The following is a 27,500-nucleotide window of genomic DNA, read 5'->3' as shown; positions in this document are numbered from 1 at the left end:
ATGTTTGACTATCATGAGACTCTACTATGAATACTAGTAGTGAAAAAAACAACTTTGCGTCGGTTATAATAGACGAACTTCACTAACCCAGCGGCTCCCATTATAACAACGGAGGGTGTTTAAAAAATGACGACAGGGGAATATATGAAAAAAAAGAACGCTACTTTTCACATCGGTAGGTGAGTAACGAGACATCAAAGATAACACTTAATTTGTCCGGAATTCTCCTTTAATGTGTGACTGTACCTCTGTGCTGTTTAACTTTTCTGACTAATAAAATATTCAATCAATCAATACATGAAGTAGAAAGTCTGTGTGGATAGTTGTACTCACATGACAGAACCTGGACAATGGCCTGCAGTCAGGAGGGTCACCAAGAGATCATCTTTCTGTGACACACACACACACACACACACACACACACACACGTAAGGTTTATGACCTAGTACGATTAAAGATCATAAAACGATGAAAGGACGGCCACCTAAAAGGACATACACAACGTGTTGGGACACCAAGTTCAAGGTTGGGGCTCAAAAAGTCTCTTGACAATTTTACAGCGGGACAGTTGTGAACCCCAGGAGTACCAGGGGTTGCTAGCACTGATCTGATACCTGTTTAGCTCTCCTGATGCCTATATAACCCTATAACCCTATAACCCTAACCCACTGATCTGAGGTCTGTGTTACTGTTTACCTCTCCTGGTGCCCTATAACCCTATAACCCTATAACTCTATAACCCTATAACTCTATAACCCTATAACCCTATAACTCTATAACCCTATAACCCAGAAGTACAACTGATCTGAGGTCTGTGTTTACCTCTCCTGATGCTTCGTCCACCAGGGAGATCTGAGTCGGGCTCTCCAACTCCAGAGGAACCTGCAACACAACACAAAAATAATTGAAGCTTATATAGTTTGCTGCTTATCAGAAATGGAAATTCTAAAATATATATATTTTTTTATATATATTTTTGTGAACGGAGATGACGAACAGATGACAGCTGGATGTGTAGTTCCAGACTATATATACTGTAACTTACGATGCAGTCCTCCCAGAATGCATACTTGGGGTTGCTGAGAAGAAGCTCTTTGGTCACAAAGGAACAGTACAGCCTGACAGTACGGCTGGAAACAAACATACAGTAGTACAATGTTAGTACATATTCTGCACGCATGCAAGCAGGCACACAAGCACACACACGCACACACACACACACACACGCACGCACACGCACACACACACACACACACACACACACACAAATCTTCACCTGAATTTCAGTTTCCTCCTCAACAGAGGTCCTTTCAGTCCTTTCATATGATCTGTTAACAGTGATATATACACACAGATATTATCATAAATAGTATCATTATTCATAATGATCTCGTTCATTGTATCATACAGGTATATTTGAATGTACTGATCTTACTGTTTATACAAATGCTTTGGTTATCTTTTTATTTAAATAAAAAATATATGCCAATAAAGCCCCATTGAATTAAATTGAATTGGACAGACAGACAGACAGACAGACAGACAGACAGACAGAGATGACACTAGTTTTGGCAATGCAAAGTAAACAAGTGTTTTCTCATGCCAATAAAGCTCCTTTGATTTGAATAGACAGACAGACAGACAGACAGACAGACAGACAGACAGACAGACAGGCAGGCAGGCAGAGGCAGACAGAGACAGGCAGACAGACCTTTATGGCAGTGAGACAGAAAGTATGCTCGTGCGTGCAGGTTCTCTCTGTCAAAGCGGTCAATAGAGATGGTGGAATATTCCTTCATACGACCTAAGAAAGAACTCATGTTTTACTGATCTAAATAACCTGTACCATATATTATTCATAACCTGTATCATAACATAACTAACCTAACAACATAACCTGTATCATAACATAAGCTAAGCTAACAACAGAACTGTTCTCATCATCAGAACATCTGACAGAACAATGTCAACACGATTTAAAACCTCCCCCCCTGAACTGATGCTCTTCCGGGCACGTCACAACTACGTCACAGCAAACACAAACCTCTGCTCTGCGTTCTTGCTTTGCGGCCAAAGAGTCTCTGCAGCGCCCTCTGCCGGGGGGTTACTGCTGTCCTGCTAGTACCAAGTGTTGCCAGATTTGGCAAGAGAAACAAGCAGCCCAGTACTTACTTATATTGTGCACTGAGCCGTAAAATTAGGGTAGTCTGTGTGGTGATGTGAGAGGAGTTTTAATAATAATAATAATAATGTTGCTATAATGTGAGGAGACTGTGTGGTGATGTGAGAGGAGTTTTTGTTGAATACCTTTACTGCATTTATGGACACACACACACACACACACACACACACACACACACACACACACACACACACACTGCCTTCACTGTGTCTTTTATGTTATGACTATTATGAAAACATGACTTAAAAAGTGCTCCTGTGTGTGTGTGTGTGTGTGTGTGTGTGTGTGTGTGTGTGTGTGTGTGTGTGTGTGTGTGTGTGTGTGTGTGTGTGTGTGTGTGTGTGTGTGTGTATTATTTGTGTAATGTATAAATGTAAATATATATGTAATGAATGAGGTGATGGATCAGAAATATAGCTAGTTATTAGAGTTATCATTGTAATGAATGAGTGATGGGTCGATCAGAAATATGAACTAGTTATTAGAGGGAAAGTGAAACTGATGGTGGATTAAAATGAAGGTAATTAAATGGGTAACATCATGCTAAACTGACAGATAACCTTGGAAACTAAAGGATGCAATACTACTACACAATAAAGGCACAGTCTTACTGGGTGCATTAATGGTTCTCAAACTTTCTTGTGTCAAGGACCGCCAAATTAATATGTATTTACCAGCGGACCCCCTTCAGAAAATGCTTTGCGCCAGGGACCCCCAGAAGAGAAGATTGTTTTTATTTTTTATGTACAAATATATTATATGACATGTTTGCTGTATATACCACAATTCATTCACTAAGAATGCTCACCTTGTGTTATGGTTTTGAAATAGATAATACAGACTTGAAAGTCTGTACATAAAAACATCAGTGTACACATTTGAAAGTCTTAAACTACTGTACAGCAACCTATTGCATAATGTTGTCATTTTGGTCACCAAGAATCAACATCAACATTGTAGGTCATCCTAAACCTGCAACTAAAGCATATCACGTCATAATTGTTTTCATTCCCGTCCCGTAGCTTGGGGACATCCAGCGGTGCCCACATTGATGGCATCAGTGCCACCACCATGATTGATGCCAAAGACCATGAGCAGAGCCAGAGGCTGGAACGTTGACGTAGAAAACCTGTACAGGTTCCAACAGGCCGGCTACCGAGTACAGACAAGTGTCAAGTGATGTTATTTCATATAGGCCTATGGCCCTGTCCATTTCTCATAAAAAATGATTGTTTAATTTAAGGCTGAAAATCACCTGAGAATGAAATATGGGTAAATTATACATTTCCTGAATCCTTAGGGTCATGTCAGTATTCAAGTTATTGTTGTTTGTGCCTGTGATGTTTCTTGATGCCATGTAGGACTAAAAGAAACAATATGGTTTAAGCAAAAATGGTGGAAAAGTTTGAAGAGCTCCAGTGACCACTGTACTTGTCATACATATTCACAAAAGGGCTGGAATGAAAGCTCAAAGTGTCCCCTGAAAAACGACACCAAACACTATAATATAAAACATTGAAATATGTCCTAAACATGAGCCAATACCAAGATATGCACCCGCATCTAAACTGGCATTTTTCAATGGGTGAGGGTAACTTTAGCAGCTGATAACACTAATTTAGCTGTTACTCAGGAAGGGTTATCATACCAACATATTATCTACAGACACAGACACAAAGTAATATTTGCCACCTTTTTGATACCGACATCTTGTCTGGCCCATGGACTAAAAGAGGAAAATAAAAAAATAAGGAATTGTTGAATGAAATTCAGTAAATACAGAACAAGCTTATTGGATTAAGACTGACGACAGAACAGGCTTCAACGCATTGTTTTATGTGCCCTATTGTCTGGATGTGGTTTATGTGAAAAATAATATCTTCACTGATTATGCATTTCCCTCTACTATCCTCTAGATGGCACAGAATGGCAACACAAGCAACCTGACTTAAACTAAAAGCAGTGGTTCTCTTTTTTGGAGTTATAAATTGTTTTTATTTATCATATCAGTAATATATCAGCAATACAATTATGCCAGTATAAAATACAAAAGCAGTGGTTCTCAAACTTTTTTAAATTTCAAGGACCCCCACAACTCTGAGTGTAACAAATGGAACCAAATGGGTCCATTTGGAACCCCATCAGGGAACTCTGAGGGTCCCCAGAACACTCAGAACCACTTAACTAAAGACATGGCTAAAAGAAAAAGGAAAAATGCAGGTGCTCAAAGGGATACAGAACTATGGACTGATAAATGTCCCAAAATGTATTACAGGCACATTTCTGATCATCTGCATCATCACCAAAGTACTAGCATGTTTGCTACACTGCTTTCCAAGGCAGGACTGATTCAAAGTGGAATAAAATGCTTAAACACCCTAGAAGACAGCATCGCACAGACTCCTAGCCGTGGATCAACACTGTCGTAGATTTCCTATTATCGATTCTGACATTTGTGTTCTCTATGACCGTCTTGGTGACGTTCCACAAAATAGTGTTTGTAGTTCCGTGTTTAAGGCCCAGAACTACATACTTATTGTTTTCCGAAATCGCAGTTAAAATTTTGAGATTTTTCTGAATTTCGTCAAATCAACAGTGGGTGATGTCATCAAAGACAGTGAAGGCACATCTGAAACTGCTCAGAAGTTTTTACAGGCATAATTTCAACAACAGAAAAATGTCACTGGGTGAAAAAAATGCGTTACAAAATCGTTGGATAAACATTTATTTGAAAAAAAACAAAAACAAAGGTACAGTGTAACAGGAGATACAGTCGTGCGCACCGATACCGATGCCCCACTCCGATGATGTGCAGTTTGGACATCACCAAAAATCCTTACGGGTCCATTTGGTTCCATTTGAACGCTCTCAGAGCTATGGGGGTCCTTGGAATCAGCTTGTGTGGGAGGTTAAGAGTCTTTCAACACATCAGAAGAACAGAAGTTCTCGTCCTGGTGTTTATAACGTCCTTCACGCTCGGTCCCGTTCGTTGTCACTCAGGAAGATGATGTTATCTGGGAGAAACGCAGGATTGATTGATTGATTGAATACTTTAGTCTGAAATGTAAAACAGCACGAGGTACAGTCAGACATTAAAAAGGAGTAGTTCACCCAAAAAAAATACTTCTTTTCTATAAACTACACACCCCATGAAGCCTTGAATTCATGGTGATTTTTTTGTTTTGTCGCATTCCTGAGACAATAATTTGACGACCGGGTCATCGGTCAGTAAGAGACTCAGTAGGAGATTCAATGACAGTCTCTGCCGGTCACCAAATGATTGGCTCAGGAATGTGACAAAATGAATTCAAGGCTTCATGGGGTGTGTAATTGATAAAAAATAAGTAATTTTTTGGGAGAACTACTCCATTAACAGGATCCCTGGCTAATAAGCCAAATACGCCTTAATACATTATAATTGCCTCTATAACTAATATGTAAAATTTAAAATACCTTAAATATTTTAGAAATAGTTCATATTTCACTCAATACGGGCAATGCCCTGTCGCAAGTTGATGATGTCATTTGTCCATGTATGGTCTAGTCCTATGGAATTTATGGAATGCATGTGAAAATAAAGAAAACAAGGTAATACTTCCTAAGGTTAATATGAGCATCAAATCAATATTTGAAAAGTTTTTTTTGCACATGCATTCCATAAATTCCATAGTATAAAATATTTATGGTGTTTTCTGTGTGGTTTCCACACAGAATGGGCCTCTTTCACTGCTGGTACATTTCTACTTTATTTTAAGTGTAGTTTTGCGACTAAGTAAAATGTCATGGTGTGTTGGTGTTAATGTTTGAATGAAGTGGTTTCCTGACCTGCTATGATGGTGGTGGCCTGTCGTCTCACTTGGTTCTTGTCCACATACTCTCCATAGTCCAGCTTCCCTTCCACTAGGACTCTGGCACTGTGACAAACACACCACACCAAGATGAATTGAATACACAGCACCACAATGGAAATGTGTTATCCTCTTAGCATCGCATATAACTGTACCGCTGTACTCTTTGCAAACCGTTTAATAAAGTATTCACGACGGATCCACAACAACTTCATAATTGGACGTGAACTGCTGTGGAATGACCCTAAGACATTATTATTAAATGTGAACATATTAAGTGTGTGTGTGTGTGTGTGTGTGTGTGTGTCTGTGTGTGTAATCTCACCCTTTCTTAATGTAGCTGTAGGCCAAGTCTCTCAGACCAGGTTTGAACACAGAGACACGATGCCATGTAGTCTTCTGACTCATCTCTCCTGTAGGGGGTGCAAACACACACCCGTCACAACCACACAACACGTACACATGACTCCCAGCAGACCTACAATCTAGAGCAGGGGTCTTCAAGGGTTTTCAGGCCAAGGACCCCTTAACTGAGAGAGAGATGAAGCAGGGACCCCTTAGCTGAGAGAGAGATGCAGCAGGGACCCCTTAGCTGAGAGAGAGAGAGAGAGAGAGATGTAGCAGGGAGTAGGGACCCCTTAGCAGAGAGAGAGAGAGAGAGATGTAGCAGGGACCCCTTAGCTGAGAGAGAGATGAAGCAGGGACCCCTTAGCTGAGAGAGACATGAAGCAGGGACCCCTTAGCTGAGAGAGAGATGAAGCAGGGAGCCCTTAGCTGAGACAGAGATGAATCTGGGACCCCTTAGCTGAGAGGTGAAGCAGGGACCCCTTAGCTGAGAGAGAGATGAAGCAGGGACCCCTTAGCTGAGAGAGATGAAGCAGGGACCCCTTAGCTGAGAGAGAGATGAAGCAGCGACCCCTTAGCTGAGAGAGATATGAAGCAGGGACCCCTTAGCTGAGAGATGAAGCAGGGACCCCTTAGCTGAGAGAGAGAGATGAAGCAGGGACCCCTTAGCTGAGAGATGAAGCAGGGACCCCTTAGCTGAGTGAGAGAGAGATGAAGCAGGGACCCCCCACTACATATTGGATTCATGTTAAATGTGTATTTTCAGACATTTAACCACTTAGTTAAAACCTAACCTTTTTTTTTTAAATATTTTATTTTTCATTTTTCACACAGTATACATACAACCCCCCCCACATACAAACCCACATACATAAAGACAGCACAGATAAAAATAATCAAAACATAATAAAAATAAAAGGTACAAAAAAGAAAGAAAAGGAACATCAAGAAGAGACAAATCTGTTGTAAAAACATGAAGTAGCTTCGAGAAATAATAGCTCTAGACCGAGATAGCTGGTTAAAACCTAACCTGACCTTTGGCTTGGTACTTGGTCTGCACTCGCCCACCCCCCCCCCCCCCGTACACTAAACCCCTCCAGAAATAGTAGATCTACAAGCTTGTAGATTGCCATATTCTAATGGCAGATGCCTGAACAGTGTTTGAACTCCTTCATTCCAAGGGCCATTTTAACCGTTAAGTGTTTTTACTCAGGATCTTTAACTCATAGTTCTATTTCCATTGATGTAATGTATTTTATATGTTCATCATGCTTCTTTTTATTGACAATCTGTATGAATGTGTTGCAACTTGAGCTGTTGAACAGAACACATTTCCTTCTGGATTAATGAAGTATATGTCTATCTATCTACCCATCTGCTATTTTATACAGTACGTAGTGGGGGTTCCCTGCTTCATCTCTCTCTCAGCTAAGGGGTCCTTGGCTGAGAGTGTTAACCTATTCAAACCGGGAACGCATCTGTGTCATTATAGATTTCTTTGGCTATTTAAAAAAAAAAAAAAAAATGTTTGCAAATCTTTGAATATATATATTTTTTAAGCGAACATTTGTAACTCAAATCTTTGTTTCAGGGACCCGCACAGAAGTAAAGATTTGAGTTCGCTATGAGCTTGTAGATCTGCTAGTTTTGAATAGCCAAAGTATATGGATACAATCGAAAATGAGTTCCCGGTCTTAATGGATTGGGTTGTTGGACTTACCAGCGCCTGATGTGGAGTTCTTCTCCTCGTTGTCGGAGGAGCGCCACATCTCGTTGGTTGCCATGGAGAAGATGGTGACGGGGTTCCGGCCCTCCACTTGTCTCATGACGGGGTCCTGACCCACGCGGCCCAGAAGCTGAACCTTATTTAGGGCTGAGAAACACACACACACACAGTTAATGTTGACAGCAAAGTTTGATTTAGTTTTGAATAACATTTCATTTAGTTTGTCATATTTTAGTCATCTGAAATGTTTTAATGTTAGTCTAGTTTTAGTCGATTAAATGTAAAGATTTTTGTTGACTAAATATACAGTTGATTTTGTCGACAAAAATGTATTTTGGCGATGCGTTGGCGGCGTCGTAATGGCAGATTTTACACTTGGTTGCATGCTGAAAATAGCCGATCTACAAGCTCACAACGCATCGCAGCTTGTAGCTCTGCTATTTTCAGAGCGCAACACCGGAGCGCAACCAAACATAAAGTTACTTGTCTTAGTTCTACTGGATCTCTTCTCCACTAGTCTTAGTTCTACTGGATCTCTTCTCCACTAGTCTTAGTTCTACTGGATCTCTTCTCCACTAGTCTTAGTTTACTTTATTTGTTTATTTAGACAGAACAGAGCATATTAATGAATGTCACATGAACGTAAATACACCGGATTTAGCAAAGATGCTAATTTTCATCCGCAGTCCTCACACAAAACATAAAATCAGAAAAACATATCAGAAAACAGACAAACAGTGAAATACATTTACATAACATTACATAGCCTAAAAATAAACCTAAAATATGATCACAAATGGTTGCAGCTTTGGTTTTCAAGCAACCATCTTTTCACATTTAAAAAGATTTGAAAAAGATGGAAATGTAGCACAATCCCTTATATGTAGAGGAAGGCCATTCCATGTTACACAACCCTGTACTGAGAGGACATTTTGACCGAAGGTTGTTTGCCGGTGCGGCACTTCACAATCTCCTCGAGTGGTTGCTCTGGTACTGATTCCTCTTTCAGGCTTCCTTTTAATGAATTCCCTTGGGGGGGCGGGCACAGACCATGTAAGGTCTTGTATATGACCCCAACCTGTTTGAACTTTTTGAAATTGTCGAAGCAAAAAAAAATGAGCCTCCTGAGTATGTTACAATGATGATAAGAGTGAGGCTTCCTGTCAAACACCTTGAGCGCACTTTTGTAGAGCTGTTCAATGGGTTTTAGAATCGTCACGCCTGTGCAAGACCAGTTTGTAAAACAGTATTCAATGTGTGATAGGATCATACAGTTCTACTGGATCTCTTCTCCACTAGTCTTAGTTCTACCGGATCTCTTCTCCACTAGTCTTAGTTCTACTGGATCTCTTCTCCACTAGTCTTAGTTCTACTGGATCTCTTCTCCACTAGTCTTAGTTCTACCGGATCTCTTCTCCACTAGTCTTAGTTCTACCGGATCTCTTCTCCACTAGTCTTAGTTCTACTGGATCTCTTCTCCACTAGTCCCTCCCTAACATTTTAGTCTACCTAAAATTACCATTTATCAAACACAAATAGATTTTGTTTTAATGATCAAGTTAAATGCTTTATAAAATAGATGCATATCAATTGTAATAACATTCTAAAACACTGTGTGGAACCTAGTAACTAAGACAACGTTACTGGTTATAAAATAATCAACTGTTTCTTTGTCCCTCTTGGGCAGATTCATTTTGCAGCCCAAGTTGAGGGATGCTAAGTTCAACAAAAAAATATTATAAACAAAGTTTTAACACACAGTCACACACAGCTCTACTTACATCTCTCCAGGACAAAGTTGCTAGTGTCCAAGCTTGCATGTCTGACCGCCTGACGAAACATCTGAGGACAAAACACATCGACACCTTTAACAACGAAGCCATCAAAATGTTCTTAACCCATTAAGACCGGGAACGCATCTAGGCCGTGGGCCGAGTGCCTCTATCTGCTTTAGTTTTTGAGTTGGTTGATCCCCATCAAGGAACTGGCTAATTTTTTAGTATTGTGTAGATTAATTGTTCATGAACACATTATCAAATGTTTCCAACCTGAAAAGTTGCACCAGAATAATAAAACTTAGATATAATATCACTAACTACACATTACTTATTTTCAAAAACCTGGCAACCCCATGTGAAGTATAAACCAATCAAAGCTCGCCTACTGTATTGTGCAATTCAGTTGGCCAATCACGTTCTTCGTGCCACTTGAAAAGCAGAACCAGGAAATACAGCTCAGATGGAATCAAGAAAACAACAGAGGTAGAGGTAATATTTGTTTTGGGATGATTGTTGGACTTATTCTTATGAAAATGTATACAATGGATGTAGACAACAGAATGAGCCGTGTTGATGACGGCACATTATGATATTAAGCATCAATATTATATCATTATAACGTTAGTGTTGCCAACAGAAGGATGGTTTGCCGATGCAAATTTCGTTTTAACAACTGCTGCAAATACTTAAGATACTATTAAGCAGTGACCAATCAATATGTACCCCTTTATAAATCTCACTATCATAAATTGGCTCTGCTACACTATTTTGCCTCATTATTTTATTGATTCCCATCTCGTATAATTTCTGTTAAGATCTCATCACTGTGCATCCATTTGTTCTGTCTCTCTTGACAAGTTCTAAGCTAAAGTTACCAGTTGTTAATGTATTTAGTTGGGTTAAATTACCTTTGTCTGTCAAGTAAGTGTGTGTGCACTCATGCTGCATTCGTTATTTTGTACAGTGTTTGTTATCTATCTTATGTTTGTGTGCAATAACCACAAATGATGTTTGTGTGTTGCAGGCTGTATGGAGTGGCTCAATTGCAGAGGTGCAAGAGGTGACAAACAACTGGATCTGGGAAATTATTGTGACATGTTTGAAGAAGAGTGGATTGTGTTTGCAGTCTATGAGAGATGGATCAACATGATTATGAAGATCTATGTGTTAATGATTGTGTAGAAAGTATAAAAATATATTCATAAGCTGATAGAAACTGCTCTCATTGACTTCAATGCATTCGCATGAACTTCAGGTGCCAGTTTTCCTCACAGTGCGTCTATGACACATGCTATGTTATAGAACATCTGTCCTAGTGGTTATAGGGGAAGTTCAAGGCTGATCTGATATCCACTCAAATGCAGAAAATGTACATATATGAAGTAATGTAGCTGGGCCACAGACAAGGACCTCATGGCATGTCATCCATCAATGCCACAGTTTGCTGCTGCAATGTGATACTATGTAATATCTTAACTTTGAATAAATCACTTTAAAAAAGTAACTTTTTGTACTACCTCTACTGGTTACCATACCCTACTGAATCAGGGTTCTTGCACCATTTTGAAAGTAAAATTTAAGACTTTTTAAGACCTTTTTAAGACCTCAACAAATGTAATTTAAGACCCAAATAAATGTCGCAACAATGTCTTCCTATATTGAAATTGGCTAATGGGAGTGCAGGCCAGTGGGTGGTAAAACTTCTATTAATCCATTAAGACCGGGAACGCATCTGTGTGTCATTTTAAGATTTTTGGGTATTCAAAAATAGCAGATCTACAAGCTCATAGCGCGGCACCGATATAATACCTCCCCCTACAGGCTGGTATTATAATATGTTACTCTCTACCTCCCCCTACAGGCTGCTATTATAATATGTTACTCTCCATCTCCCCCTACAGGCTGCTATTATAATATGTTACTGTCCACCTCCCCCACAGGCTGGTATTATAATATGTTACTCTCTACCTCCCCCTACAGGCTGGTATTATGATATGTTACTCTCTATCTCCCCCTACAGGCTGCTATTATAATATGTTACTCTCTATCTCCCCCTACAGGCTGCTATTATAATATGTTACTCTCTATCTCCCCCTACAGGCTGGTATTATAATATGTTACTCTCTGCCTCTCCCTACAGGCTGGTATTATAATATATTACTCTCTGCCTCTCCCTACAGGCTGGTATTATAATATATTACTCTCTACCTCCCCCTACAGGCTGGTAATATAATATGTTACTCTCTACCTCCCCCTACAGGCTGGTATTATAATAGGTTACTCTCTACCTACCCCTACAGGCTGGTATTATAATGTGACTCTTTACCTCCTGTAAAAGGCCAATCAAAAAGAAGGCCACCAAAAAAACGATGATTTTTAAGTCCACGGAAATAATGAATTAACCTGAAGGTTAAGGATGATTTAATTTTAATATAGTACAAGAATAGTGTAACTATCTGTAAAATATAACCCATTTATTTAATAAAATTATGTATTGGGTTATAGCCTATTTGTCTCAATATTTGTCACATTCAGCCCTGGACTTCACTGACTGTAGGGGTCACATTAATCACATTAGAATCACAGATTAGAGATTTTATGTATTTCCCCTATTTTCTGTATTTTTCACTATTTAAAATATAGTATTTCTTAATTTTTAATCATTATAGCTTGTAGATTGGCTTTTTTCACCATTTGAAATTGTTTTAAAATAAAAGGAACAGTTTTCCCAACCGACAGAGAGTCAGAGACAATATTTAGCCTATATACAGGCATGCAAACAGCCCCGAGGTGAAAAAGGTGACATGTTTTCTTTCGGGTCAGGTGTCACACAATTGCCCTATTGGGGTTCAAAAAGGTGACTGTAGCTGAAAAGTGACACTTTTGCATGTCTGTATATATGGTTCTGTATTAGTGTATGAGTCCGTTTTAGCAGATTTCATTCTAATTGGCTACTGTAGACTCCCTATCAATTTCATGGGCCTGGGTAGGGCCACCTGGCCTGGTAGAGATCTGCCCTGTTGCGCAGCAGCACAGCAAGTGAAGGCTCAAACTGTGTGTGTGTGTGTGTGTGTGTGTGTGTGTGTGTGTGTGTGTGTGTGTGTGTGTGTGTGTGTAAGCACAAGTTCAACAGCATCCAAGTTGATTTACTTCTGATCAGTCAAACATTTTTCCTATCACTTGAAACTGTTGCCTGATGACAGTAGGGATGGGCAATATTATCGATATCACGATATATCGCGATATTTTATTTCGCGATACTGTATCGATACTCCAGTATCAATATCGCGATTAAAAAAAAAATTTGTTTTTTGCTTTTTCAGATACAGGCTTTATGAAAAACATTCAAAGAACCTATCACAGATCTGCAGCTACTCAATATGTAGTGTATATATAAACAATATGTAGTTGTGATATATGCATATATCGCAATATATCGCATTATATCGCAATATATCACAATATATCGCAATATATCCCAATATCGTGATACGACCCAAGTATCGTGATGCGTATCGCAATATAATCGTATCGTGACCCAAGTATCGTGATACGTATCGTATCGTGAGATTGTTGCCAATACCCATCCCTAGATGACAGCTGAGGGGGAAGCGTCCGTCGTTTCTATTCCACATTGTAACCAGTGACATCCGTTATATAGCATACATTTGTTGTTAGCACTTAGCATTCATTAGCATGCTCTGTAGCAACAAGTACTGCCAAACAGTGCTCAACTACAACTACTGCTATCTTTATCAACCAAAACGGTCACGGGGGCTCTGATTTTGCCCAATGCCCACTTAAATGAGCTTACACAGACACCTGGAGCAAATGAATTAACGAGCGACACTGCAGCGCTGACGCTGACGCCGGGCAACGAGTCAACCTCGTCAACTCCAGCTGAGTGAGTGACTGAGAGAAGGAGAAGAGAGACAGGGGAGGGCGGGGCTATCAGCCTATGGAACACACACTGACTGCTGTGTGTGCGTCTCTCAACCGCTCTCAACACAATGGGAGAGATGGAGGAGCGTACTGATAATATATATCTTTATGGAAAATTCAACACTAGAATACGCACAAATGTTTATGGCTTTCATTTTCCCATGAGCCTTAAAAACATAACCTTCAAATTTAATACCTACGGTCAAATTTAAGACAAATTAAGACCTTAAATTCCCGATATTTTTTTTAAGACAATTTAAGACTTTTTAAGGACCCGCGGGAACCCTGTGAATATATGCTTTTCGATGCAGTTCAAGTACTTCTTTTTAGTACAAATGTTGAGATGCAAAGTGAAATTCGCAATGTCGAATTCAAGGTTACTGGTAGTGAGTAGGTTTATTGAACCTCAGTGTAATAGACTGCATTTGATATAAACCATTTATTTGGCTACCTTTTCTAGTCTTACATGCTCTTGAAATGTGCTCTTTATTGGTCAAGAGAATGTAAAAAAAATGCAATTTCAAACAGGCAAATATGCAAGGCTACTAAGAATCTCCATTGCAACCAGGAAGAAAACATTCTGCAAAACCATACTAATAGTTATTAATGAACTATTAGTAGCCTATGGTATAGCTGTTGCAAGTTCGTTATGAAAATCTATATTTTACGCTCATTTTAGTCTTTTTGGACCAGAAGTTTCGGTTTTGCAGAATGTTTTCTTCCTGGTTGCCATGGAGATTCTTAGTAGCCCTGCATATTTGCCTGTTTAAAAGTGCATTTTTTTTAATCGGTCTCTTTCATTCTGGTGCATGAATCGAAGCTGGAAACATTCGTTACAGTACTTATAAGAATGTAGTTCCTGAGTGGGGATCAATGAAAGTCAGAATTGGAGCACTCGGCCCACGGCCTAATCTGTGTCATTTTAGATTTCTTTGGCAATTCAAAAATAGCAAGCTCATAGCGCGGCACCGAGTGCCGCGTTACGAGCTTGTAGATCTGCTATTTTTGAAAATGTGTGCAATTCTTTGAATATATATATTTTTAAAGCAAAGCAAACATTTGTAACTCAAATCTTTGCTTCTGGGGGTCCCTGGAACACAATACTTTTAGATGGGGGTCCTCGGCCAAATACATATAATTTTGGGGGTCCTTGATATGAAAAAGTTTGAGAACCACTGACAGCAACAAAAAAAGATTGAAAACTGTATGAATGTAACTGGATGAATCAGTCTCAGGTCTTAAGGATTAACAAACAAAACATACCGACTGCTAACCATGTGCAATTTTACAACATGAAATATAAAAACCTTTAGGATAACAATATAGGCTTCTGTTCCCACACATTTTTAGAAATGAATTTTCTAAACTTTTCTGTGACTTTTCCAAAGTATTTTATCCCATTTCCAGTCCAAATATCAATCATTTAATGTGTAATGAGGCTCTTACTCCAGTGTTCTATCAATGCACCAAGACAGACTCCAGCAAAGGCCAGATCTACAAGCTAAACATAACGTATCACGGGTGCAACGTGTTTGTTAGCCTGTATACATGAGGCCGCCCTCACGCAGCACTACATTTTACCATGTTTCACGTGTTAAGATGTTAAGACATGTTTGGGGACACAACCCACAAATGGTTCCCGACCCAGTGTTTGGGAAACCGGTGGCCTAAAAGGACCCCTGGGGGTCCCTGGATTCCACCTTGGGGAACCGCAGCATCGACTGAATGAATTAAAACCCAATGCAAATAAATAAAAGAGTTTGTCCCGATAAACACAGTAAACATGTCACCTGACTGGAGGCTCTTCTCAACATGTCTGCTCTGGACGGAGGATCTGGATGAAGTGAAACGGAACAAAGCTAGGAGACAGAACAGAGCATTAAGGACGTAAAAGAGTTTCTGTAAATTGGTCTATGTTGCGATAGTTATCATTGCTATAGAGCAGTGGTGGGTCAGGACCAGCAGGCGGTCCCCACATGATTTTGGGGGGGTCCCCAGAATGACAGTCAAGTGACGATTTAAAGACCAAAAAAAACATTAGTGAATCAAAAGTAACCAACAAAGCTATACTATAAAAACTGGTCAAACATTGGCCAAATTGTCAAATAAGGAGGATTTTATTTTTCTAAATAGCCGTTCTACAAGCTCACAACGCCTCGCGTTGTGAGCTTGTTAGACAAAGTGCTTGAATGTACTTGTGCTGTTTTTACATTTCTGTCTAATAAAATATTCAATCAGAGGTCAATCATTATTGTGATAATAATCAGTGCTATGGAGTGCATTTTTAACTGTATGGCTAAAACCCCAAAAATAGCGCGCGCGCGCGCACACACACACACACACACACACACACACACACACACACACACACACACACACACACACACACACACACACACACACACACACACACACACACACACACACACACACACACACACACACACACACACACACACACACACACACACACAGCAGTAAAACAACATTAACAGATTAGTTTAGTTTCCACGGAGTTGGGCAGATGGTACATTATTATATTATTGTTGTAATCACTCGGTACATCGTGTATTAAATGACACATTGTGTAGTTTTTATAATCATAAACTCACCAGAGACGACAGTCAGTCACCTCACCTCACGCTGCTTGGGCGGACCTATTTGAGCAACGGACCAGAAGCAGCCCGCTTCTGTTCCCGGTCCGTCGCTCAAATAGGTCCGTCCATTCTTCCGGTTCTGGCGTTGTTGCCAGATGTTGCGAGAGAAATAAGCAACCAGGTATATTATTATTAAACCTATAATAATGCGTCGGATGTTTGAAAGTAGCAGATCTACAAGCTCACAACGCGTCACGATGCGAAGCGTTGTGAGCTTGTAGATCTGCTATTTTCAACTTGGGGGAGGGGGGGGAAGTGACACATTTTGAATATTTTTTAAATGCTAAATAACAAGTTAAACATCATAAAGGATTGATTGATTGATTGAAATTTGTATTAGGCAAAAGAATGTAAAACAGCACAGTTACATTTATAATACTTTTGTCTAAAAGGTCCGACCAAAAAAGTCCTTGCGGACTTGTTTCCGTTGGGGTCCTTGAATAAAATAAAAATAAATTGCAAATAGCTTATAGCTGTATATATATACTATAGCTATATGATGCTCACAACGTGTTGCATTGCGATGTTGTTGATGTTTTTGCTTTATTTGTTTGCTTGAAAACAAATAAAGATATAAAACAAAAAAGATTAATTGACACCCATAATAGTATGCCCTAAATACTACAGTACTACACTCAAGTGAATACAAATTACAATAATAATGTGTTGTTTATTTTAGATCCCCATTAGTGACTGCCTTAGCAGTGACTATTCTTCCTGGGAGCAAACAGTACAATAAAATTACAGTGCAATTAAAAAGATTATTGACAAGCAAAAATAAAATAACAATTAAAGAACCAATACAATTCCCATGGTGGACTATGCATGTCAGGCCTCTTCCCTGAGCCAGGCCTAAACCTGGCCGCATACCAAAAGTAGGCCCTACATACAAAATCAAGATGTTTTTGTATGTAGCCTATAAATATAACAATAACCAGAAACAAACACACTAAAAAGAATTTAAACAAAAATAGTTCAAAAGAAAATAAATGAACCAGGTATATCACTCATGACCAATATAGTAAATTGACAAACATTAGACACAATCTAAAACAATCTCTTTCCGCATTACATCTCTTCTCAGTCTATTCTTAAAACCAACTCGGCTGGTGATCAATACTAAATATTGTTGTGAAGTCTATTCCAAAAACATACGTTTTTTTTAAAGCATCAGTGTTGGGTTTAAACTGGGCAAAAGCACCTCTCAGGGCTTGGTGCAGTGGTGCCATAGTTATGACTGTCACTAGCAAGCAACAGCTGAGAAGAGAGATAAGCAGGTTTACATGATGTATAGATGTTTTAAAAAAACAGAAGCTACAAGCTAGTCTCTCACTAACTCTCATCCATGATAATTCATTATGCATGATTTCAATACTTGTCCTAAATGAACAATGCAGAGCTAGTCTCGCAGCTCTATTTTGGGTAAGGTGGATTTTATTTAGTTCTTGTTTACGCATTTGGCCAGATTGCTGGGCAATAGTCAAGATGTGACAAGATAAGGGATTGCATAACTTGCTTAGTAGTTGTGTTAGTTAAAAAATAGGCACTCCCTCTTATGATTGAAATACTTCTGCTCATTTTTATACTGTGTTATTAATGTGAGTGGCCCAAGAAAGTCTTTCATCTATTGTAACCCCCAGCAATCTGGCCTCCTTAACTTGTTCAATATGAACTCCATGCAAAGAAACACTTAATCTGTGTTCCTTTCTCTGAGCATGATTTGAGCAAATAACAATGACACATTGCTGTCTGTCGAATAGGTAGCTTTTCATCCAGTTAATAGCTGAGAGTTTAAAACCATAAGCAGACAGTTTTACTTTTATGAGTAGCAGTTTGTGGTCAATAATACCAAAAGCTGCACTAAAATCTGTCATCTGTCAATTATTCCACAAACAGAAAACAATGACAGAAACAAGGAGCACACCAAGCCTTAAGTTGTAGTAATTTAACAAATACACAACAATAACAAACTTAAAAAACATACTTTTCTGTAATTAACGCAACACTTCAGGAAAGAAATACAGCTCTTCAGTTTACAGAACAGGACAAACTTAATGAGCATGCCAGCCAGATGAAACCATTTGACTAATTCAGCGCAACTTAGCTTGTTAACAGGGAATTTCCTGCACAATTGTTTGAGATGAGGAGTGGTGGAAAGTAACTTAGTACAGTACAAGTACTGTACTTAAGAACAATGTTGAGGCATTGTATACTTTAGGCTACTTGAGTATTTCCAATTTCCAATACTTTTACTTCTACTCCACTACACCTCACAGGCATGCAAATACTGTACTTTTACTCCACTGCAATTATTTGAAAACTTTAGTTACTTCGAAGATTTTGATTATTATTACAACACATATGTTAACCACTTCAGCCCTATATTTTGGCCATTTGAATATAGCCGATTTACAAGCTTGCGATGCGATGCATTGTGAGCTTGTAGATCAGCTATTTTCAAGATAGTTTAATCTAAACATACAGAGACCAACATGGAGAAAAGGAGTTTCTGAAGAGTTACTATTTGTGTTTCCTTTAAGACTGCACACACACACAATGTTTAACAAATAAAACTTCAACCTTTTATATAGCCTAGTGTTCACTTAACTAGATAAAAAAACTCTGAAAAACTGTCTTTTTAACTTAAAGATGCAGTGATACGTTTTGATATAATAGGTCAAAATCATTAATTTTAACACATTGAAATGAGCACGCAAATTTGGAACTGGAAAACTATCAAATTGAAGGTGATAAATGGGTAAACTCTCCTTATTGAATGAAATTGGCAACCCACCTGAAAATATATTTTCTGTTTATTAAAGAGCTGGAGAGACAGACCCCTGTTACTGAACAAACATTCTATAGCAATGATTACAAGCAGAGTTAAACTAACACTGAGGATTAGGACTGCAACTACAGCTCATCTTCTTAGCGATTATTCTATCGATTATGTTTTTGATTTATCACATACTGCAGTCGACGAGAAGCGCATAAATGTTCATATACACAGTATCAACGTGAAAAAAGTTTACTAGCTAAATCGTTAAGTCTGATTAAGCACTTACAGTAAGCCCTATTTTATACTTTGTCACACAATAGCTTAACTAAAACATTGAGTTTTGACCTTGTAGGTCTAATTTTGGGAAAGATTTTCTGTAGAGGCCAGATTCTATAAATCCTCCTTTAAAGACTCTTGTCTTATCATCATCACCATGTTTAACTACATTGTTCCACAGTTACACTGATCTTCCCTGGTAAAATCTTCAGAGGGACAGTATGACCAGTGCAAATGTATGGAAAGAGTGTTTCAGTAAAAGTGTGTGTGATGGTGTGTATGTGTGTGCTAGTATCAGGATCAGAGAATGACAGCTTTCCTTCATTTCAGTCCAGCTGGACTCTGATCCTCTGAGGTTTCTGCTTCAATGAGAGATCAGTAGCTGACCGTGGTCTGGAGCTTGCTTTGTATTTACCTTCATCTAACCCTATTCTCCAGTATTGACCTTCCTCTGGAAAGACTCTGCTACCACACCCAGTGACCAGTCTGTATTGTCTCCAACCTCAACATCCCAGCTGTGAGTCCCTGAGTTAAAGCCCTCAGAACCCAGGACGAAGCCAAGGTGGTCAAACCTCTCTGGGTTGTCAGGAAGCTGCTGCATTTCTCCATCTCTCACACTGGTCAGATCATCAGACAGGGTGTAGTCTGGATGGGCAGTGTTGGGGTCCAGGATGACAGGATTATAGGAGACAATGTCCTTCATCTTGTCCCAGACTCTGAAGGTCAGGTTGCCCAGGTGTTTGGTCACATCTATCAGTGGTCCTGAGACCAGCTGTGGGTCCTGCAGTGTGAACTGGACTCTTTCCATTGTGGTTGTGTAGTTCTGCAGGAATGAGACGTGTTCAGCTCTCAGCTCCATCTCTATGGCTCTGATTGTGACTGAAAGGGTTAATATCCCTCTGATCAAACCCTCAATATTCTCCTTCATCAGCTGACTCTTCTCCTGCTCTTCCTCCCTCAGTGCAGTGATGCTGGCCTCCTCTTCCTCTTGTAGAAACTGATGAAGCTTCTTAAACTGTTCCTTATAGCGGCTTCACAGTATGGTCCCGGGTGCGCACCCCGGACCACATGGCAGATGTTGTGGTAGTGTGAACGTAGCGAACCGTTCCCCGTAACGCATCACTGTACCGTACCCGAAACCACCTGGGGAGGTAGTCTCGGGCCCGATTGCTGCGGAGTCGGGAACGGAACGCGGCAGTGTGAATCCATCCGTACCAAGAGAAGGAAGTGGACTGCTAATCATATATCATTTATATATTTTTTATAATGACGCATTATTTTAGCTGGGTTATACCTTCTCATAGTTCTACTTGAATGTTGACAAGAAATAATAATCCCGCTAGTGTTTGAGTAGCGCGAGCCGTGAAAAATAATAAACAAAAAACACATGTGTGGCGAACGTATTTATAAGGATAAATACACCAAGGATTAGTCTGTGACGTCTACTGCTAAAATACCAAGGATGCGTCCGTGACGCCAATATCATATTAACAGACGACGTTACATTTCGAGGTTTCAAAGACCAGTGCACACACTGCTTCGGTTGTGTATTGTTGATCTGTTGTTATTATAACTCAAGACAACGTCAGGAACACAGTCAAACTTTATTATTCACTCTAGAGTGACTTTTCTTCTGTGAATGACATTCGCTCTCCCAAAGCCCCATAGTCCACAGCGCCCCCATGAGGCACATATTTACCATTACTGTTAAATGAAATGGTCTCGAGTCTTGGCCAGTGTGAATGCTGGCCAGCCAAGCGTACTTGGGAACGGTTTGATTCAAACGGACCCAGTCTGAAGCCGCCCTCAATCTGCCTCTCTGTGTGCTGGGCCTGGACCTTACAGTGTTTTGCTGTTTGGTCACTTTTCTTTTTAACTTTCATAAAGACCTCAAGTTTCTCCTGTAGAGACTTCAGTATTTTCTGGACTTCCTCCTTGTGATCCAGTGCAGCTTCATCGATGGGTCTGAAACTGTGTTTGGCGTGTGTTTTAGAATCTCGACACACAACACACACTGGCTGTTGACATTCCAGACAAAACAGTTTGAGTTTCTCAGCATGCAGATTGCAGAGATCCTCAGACCCTGACCACGTTCTTTTAGTAGTAGTAGTATTTTATTTTGATCTTAGCAGGATACATTCAATATATTCAACATATCATCATATCATATCATGTATGATTAGATGTATGATTTTACGTTTTGAAGCTCTCCGTCTCTCCTGTTTGAAGGCCTCACACAGGTTCTTCAGAGCCAGGTTACGGGGTAGATGATCTGTTGGATGCATTTCCTTACAAACTGGACATTGCTTCATTCTCTTCTGTCTCCACCATTCCTGCAGACAAGCATTACAGAAGCTGTGGCTACATGACAGTAGAACAGGATCTTTAAAGATGTCCCAACACACCGGACAGGAATAATTCTCTTCTGGAAGAGACAACATGGAAGCCTTTTAGTCTCTGAGTGAAGCTACAAACACTCAATACAGGAAGTCAGTCAGTCGTAGTAACTCTCCCTCCTCTAGAATGTCCCCTGAAGTTTACTTTCACTGTGAATCGTGGTTGTTGTTGAGTAAGCAGCAGGTTCCAGTGGTCTGGGTCAGTATTCCCTCCTGTAGCCAGGCACGTGCACACATAGACATCAAAGGGGGCTTGAGCCCCTGCCCTTTTACCCATCTTTTTTTTTTTAAGCACAGGATAAAAATATACATTTCCGTTCAAATATATGGGTTGCTCCATTTTTTTCCAAAAACAAACAGACATACATACAGGTGCGTCAATTGTTACAGGTATAATGCATAGTTTTCTATGCATTTCGTGTTTTTTGGGGGGTTTGACCCATTTTTTTTTGGCTTTGCCGCGCGCCCAGGATAGGTGTCCCTTATTTCAATCTCTGGGAGTTGGCAACCCTAACCTTGCCATACCTTAGCTTTTGCTGAACTGATGCCACTGGACATACACACAAAATGAACAGGTACAGTGAAAAGAATATGATGTCAAAATGTACATTTTCTTATAACAATAACAATGTGTAGTGTGTGTTACAAAATCGAAAAATCCAAAATAGGACCGTCATTTTTAGCTTGCGGCCCCTTGGACTTTTGGTATTTTGCTGAGTGGCCCCTGAGCCATCTTAAGTTGAGTAGCCCTGCCGTACCTGAATGCAGCGTTCAAGAGAATTGCCTTTTCCAAACTCTCCTGAACTTGAGTGCAAGCATTTTATGTTGAAAAAATTGCATCTCCAGTATTGGCTTGAATCTTGAAAGCTTTAGTTGAGTGCGGCATCACGCACCGAAAATAGCCGATCTCAAAGCTCACAACGCGTCGCGCTGCGACGCGTTGTGAGCTTGGAGATCGGCTATTTTCTGTATTTTCACCAAAAGTGCCCTTTTGGAAACTTCAGCCCCTGCCCCTCTAACATTCTCTGCACGTCCCTGCCTGTAGCTGTAGAAAGACGGTCCTCCTCACCGGAAGTTGTGTTTGATCTGAAGATCAAGCTTATCATCTTACTATACCCATGCAAAAACCCAGTCAGTGCAATAACTGAAAACCCAATCTGGGAACGCATCGTCAAATAAAAAGGAACAAAAAAACATTGCTGAGGTAAAAAGGAACAAACAATAAAGCACGCAAGTCCACTCACTAAAATAAGGTGCTTGGCTGAAGTCAGAATCCAAAAAGAATAAACTCTGCACACTGGGTCATGCTCCGAAGCTTAAAAATGTATTTGGTTCCATTAGTTTACACCATCATTGACTCTTCATTAGTCTGATGAAGAGCCGGTAGGCTCGAAACGTCACAAGACTCACGACCAAAGATGGTGTAAAGGAACCAAATGAAAATTTAAGCTTTGGAGCATGACCCAATGTGCAGACTTTATTCTTATTTGAGGAAAAGGGGAAAACAAGTGGTTTGATATGAAGTGAATGAGGACACTAGAAAGCCACCATCTGATATTCATTAGAGTTTTATTGATCACCAAGGGGATAAGTGTCCCTTGCATTAACCATGCTAACTATCCACTGTCCTGCATCAGGAATGGACAAAGATTGTGTCACTCTACAAAAGAAAGCCGACAATATTTGATTTTCATCGTAACGTGTTGTTGTCAGCTTGTACATCTGGTGTATTTGGCAAGTGAGGAGTGTAAATACCAACCTCTGTGTTCACTGCGTTGTCTCAGGTAGGGTTGTGATCCTGTAGGATTTTAACGATTCCCTCTCATCTGTCTGATTCCTTAACGGTTCCCTTTAATGACCCCTATATTTGAAAATAAATAAATAAAATCGGCCTTCATTAAAATAATGTAGAAACAAATGCAATCATACATACAGTAGTGCATACCTCTGGGTTACTTGAGGGGGTTCCAAATGGACCCTTACAGGTCTGTAACTCTGAGAGTGTACAAATGGAAGCAAATGGAAGCAAATGGACCTGGAAGGGTCCTTTTGGTTCCATTTGTACATTCTCGAGAGTTATAGTGGGCCTTGAACTATAAAGTTAGACCATCGGTACTGTAATTGTATAGCAGACGTGAAGTCCACATACCAGCTCTGACAGTGTGAAAACACTCCCAAATGTGTTGGAACTGATTCCGGTTCGTCAGTGTTGGGTCCGGTTCCTCCGATCCGGATCCCACCCTAGTCTCAGAGGGCCAGGTAAGGTTCAGCTGTGTTGAACAGGATTCTAAATCAAACACAGAAAAAAGAAAATAACTCAGTTCTTCTCAGTTTCCAAATTTCAGTAATTTTACTCCTACTCTATTATATGTTTACTCCACTACAATTATTTGAAAACTTTAGTTACTTTGTAGATTTAGATTATTATTGCAAAACATACTTACCCATTTCAGCACTATATACATTTTGGCCATTTTACAATAGCCGATCTACAAGCTCACAATGCATTGCAATGCGACGCATTGTGAGCTTGTCGATCTGCTATTTAAAAAAACAATGTAGACATACATTTGAAAACTTGTGAAAACATACTGCATATTGAGTACTATTACTTTTTGTACTTGAAGTATATTTTGATACTTTTTCCACCACTCCAAGGTGTCCATGTACAAAGACAACTGTGTACAGACTGAACAGAAATTACTTACTAAATCAAATGTCCATATTAACAAATAATACAATATTCTCTTTCAAACATATGAATTTAAGACAAACCTGCATCACCTGCATCTGTTGTTCAAATGGAGGGAGTGTGCAATCTCTAACAGTGTCCCCCTAAATGTGTCCCCCCAACACCACACTATTAGTTCCAGGGCAGATTCAGAAACATAAAAAATCTTCCCACACAGTGACAACGAAACAAAAACACTTACCAAGAAATACACCATAAATAGTCAAAAACATCTTAAAATAAAATAAAACAAATTTGTAATTATGGCAGTTAAATTAAGTCTTAGTTCGAGTTGTCCAATAAGTTTTATGCTGCATGTGTTGCTGCTGTTGGATATACACAATTATTTAGTCAGATGTTTCAGGGGGAAAAGTTATATAACGTTTGAATAGTTTATCACTTTTTTTGTTGTTTAATAAACTGATAATTCAGTTCTCTGAGAAAAAGTTAGATCTAGGCAGTGATTTAGAACACCTTTGTTTGTGAATAAGAAATTTGCATATAGGATAATTAAATTAATCATTCCGTTAATAATGCCTGTTTATATACTGTATTATGTACAATCTTTTGTTGTTTATTGTCTCCGCCAGGCCGAAAGGCATGGCGAGAGAGTATGTTTTGCCCCCTGTCCGTCCGTCCGTCCGTCCGTCCGTGTGTCCGTCCGTCATTCTGTCTGTGTACAGCTAATCTCCGGCACCGTTGGCTTGCTCGCAGTGAAACTGTGCACACACACTCCCTGGATGCCACAGCAGAACCTCTGCCCCACATTTTTCCCATGGGCCTTTTATAGCGCCACCAGGAGGCCGATTTGTGCAAAACATATTTCTTTACAGTACTCCTACAGATTTTGTCCAAAACTCCTGCAAATCGGTACACAGTATCTCTATAGTCATTAAACAAAACGACTCTTTCAGATTTTTCATATTTCATCTTGATTGGCTAAAAATGTCTTCCAAAGTTTGCAGGAGTGCTCCGTTTTGAACAAAATACACAGCATGCAATTTCCTTGAAATTTTGCACGCATATTTCCACTATGCCAAGGAAGAAATGCTTCTTGAAATTTTTCAAATCAGCCCCATGGTGGCGCTATAACAGGCCGATTCATGTTTTTACCTATAACTGCACCGATCTGTGTAAAACTTTGTAAGCGCACTCCCTACAGGTCAAGGAAAAACCTTTGCCCTGCATTATTCACATCTGCCTTTTATAGCGCCACCAAGAGGCCGACTTATGTAAAACAATTTTTTTCATATTACTTCTTCTGATTTTATCCAAATTTCACGCAAATCAGTACACATGATCTCTATAGTCGTCGAGGAGCACTTTTTCTAGTTAACAGTGGTTTGCAGTTTAGGGTGAATGGCGTGTGGTTTAGAAGCATGTATGCACCGCCACAAGGTGTCACTGTAGCACAAGTTCAGGCAGAGCCATGATGGCCATCATGTTAAGCCTATGGTCTTCAAAGTGCTTGAGCTTCTTTAATACAGTATTGCCTAACTTACTTGTAATATGTCCATTGTTGTTGTTGTTATGTTTGATGTTAATACTCAATATTGGAAACACTATAGTTATAGTCAAGCAATTTGCACTGTGTAAAGTATAGAGTCTGATGTTTATTAGGGTAAGTGATTTTCTTTTTTTATTCCTCTGGCCAAGTTGACTTCTTGCCTGTCACTAGGCAGATCAGAACGTGATAATGAATAAGTTATCTGAATATAGAATGTACTGGAATAATGAATTGCTATAGTAGTACCAACATGTAGGCTATTTATCAAAGTTAAATGCCCTGCAAAATCACTACATGAAGAAGTAAAAATGTCTTGGTTTGATACAAAAAAATAATACTAATGTGATATTACTGACATCAGTCATTATAGAGGAGGGATAACATCAAGTGAATTAGTTTGACTCATAATATTATACAATAAAACATCTTTAACCTGGATAGTCAACATATCTGTTATCACAAATCATATCACAAAAATATTAACTCTTTATGTAACGTTCAGTTCAACACAGAAACGATCAGGCAAGAATTCAGAGTTCACATCAAGGTTTAATCCAGATTACAGTCAAGGAAGCAGGAGATCAAACAGTGAAGATAAATGTAATCAGGGATCAGGAAGAGAATCACAAACTGATAATTAGATAATTAACATAGTAACAGTGGGCCCTGATGGAGGCTATTTAGGACGGGCCATCCTCCAGTTCACGCTCAAAATAGGCTACACACAGTTTATACTGTAAGTGGTGGTGGGCGCTTCAGGAGTCAGCTAATAATTTATACAAGTCTTATTTATTAACACAATTTTAATGTAAATTACAAGTGGATGAGGAAATAATTATTATAATATTAAATACAATAACAAGATTTTATTTTCATGTTTTTACATACATCTTCTCTTCTAGGGGACGAGGGTCCCTGGCACTAAATATCTGAAGATGGGGTCCGCGGCCAAATACATATCAATTTGGGGGTCCTTGACATGAAAAAGTTTGAGAACCACTGCTTTAGGAAACACTTAATTGTGACTGTCATTGACCACAAGTTCACAACACAATCATATAGATTCTAAACCGAATAATATTCCCCCTTAAAGGCTCCAAATGGCTCATCATCATCATCATTATCATCATCATCATGTCCAACTGCATTGTTCCACAGTTACACTGATCATTCCTGTTAACATCTTCAGAAGGCCAGTACAGTATATGACCAGTGTTTATGTATGGAAAGACTTTGTCGGTAAAAGTGTGTGACGGTGTGTGTGTGTGTGTGTGTGTGTGTGTGTGTGTGTGTGTGTGTGTGTGTGTGTGTGTGTGTGTGTGTGTGTGTGTGT

At 39.5% G+C, this 27,500-nt stretch overlaps 2 protein-coding genes and 1 pseudogene across 3 annotated transcripts in view; all 3 read right to left on the bottom strand.

Annotated features, from left to right (window-relative positions):
- Positions 1–1,944, bottom strand: part of dclre1c (DNA cross-link repair 1C, PSO2 homolog) — a 13,614-nt gene extending 11,670 nt beyond the window's left edge. Inside the window, exons 1-5 of the mRNA XM_080420811.1 lie at positions 1,712–1,944; positions 1,277–1,328; positions 1,046–1,130; positions 823–882; positions 334–389 (exon numbers count right to left, since the gene is read on the bottom strand). Coding sequence (XP_080276937.1) covers positions 334–389; positions 823–882; positions 1,046–1,130; positions 1,277–1,328; positions 1,712–1,820 — 362 coding nt within the window. The 5' untranslated portion in view covers positions 1,821–1,944. The remainder of the gene's footprint in view (positions 1–333; positions 390–822; positions 883–1,045; positions 1,131–1,276; positions 1,329–1,711) is intronic.
- Positions 1,945–4,893: 2,949 nt separating this feature from the next.
- Positions 4,894–16,502, bottom strand: ssbp1 (single-stranded DNA binding protein 1). The gene is made up of 7 exons (XM_080420528.1): positions 16,434–16,502; positions 15,612–15,680; positions 9,883–9,943; positions 8,096–8,248; positions 6,356–6,443; positions 6,008–6,096; positions 4,894–5,196 (listed from the first exon to the last, which is right to left on the bottom strand). The coding sequence occupies exons 2-7, from the start codon at positions 15,633–15,635 to the stop codon at positions 5,153–5,155; spliced, it is 459 nt and encodes a 152-aa protein (XP_080276654.1). The 5' UTR covers positions 15,636–15,680; positions 16,434–16,502; the 3' UTR covers positions 4,894–5,152.
- Positions 16,503–19,694: 3,192 nt separating this feature from the next.
- LOC308079638 (nuclear factor 7, ovary-like) overlaps positions 19,695–27,500 on the bottom strand; it is a 22,826-nt pseudogene continuing 15,020 nt past the window's right edge. The window contains exon 3 of the transcript in view: positions 19,695–20,564. The product of the transcript in view is annotated as a nuclear factor 7, ovary-like (transcript). The remainder of the gene's footprint in view (positions 20,565–27,500) is intronic.

The sequence above is a fragment of the Gymnoscopelus braueri genome, assembly GCF_963280865.1.
Source record: "Gymnoscopelus braueri genome assembly, chromosome: 23".
Taxonomy (NCBI): Eukaryota; Metazoa; Chordata; class Actinopteri; order Myctophiformes; family Myctophidae; genus Gymnoscopelus; species Gymnoscopelus braueri.
The sequence above is the reverse complement of the archived record's forward strand: the minus strand, read 5'-3'. Positions and strand labels throughout refer to the sequence as shown.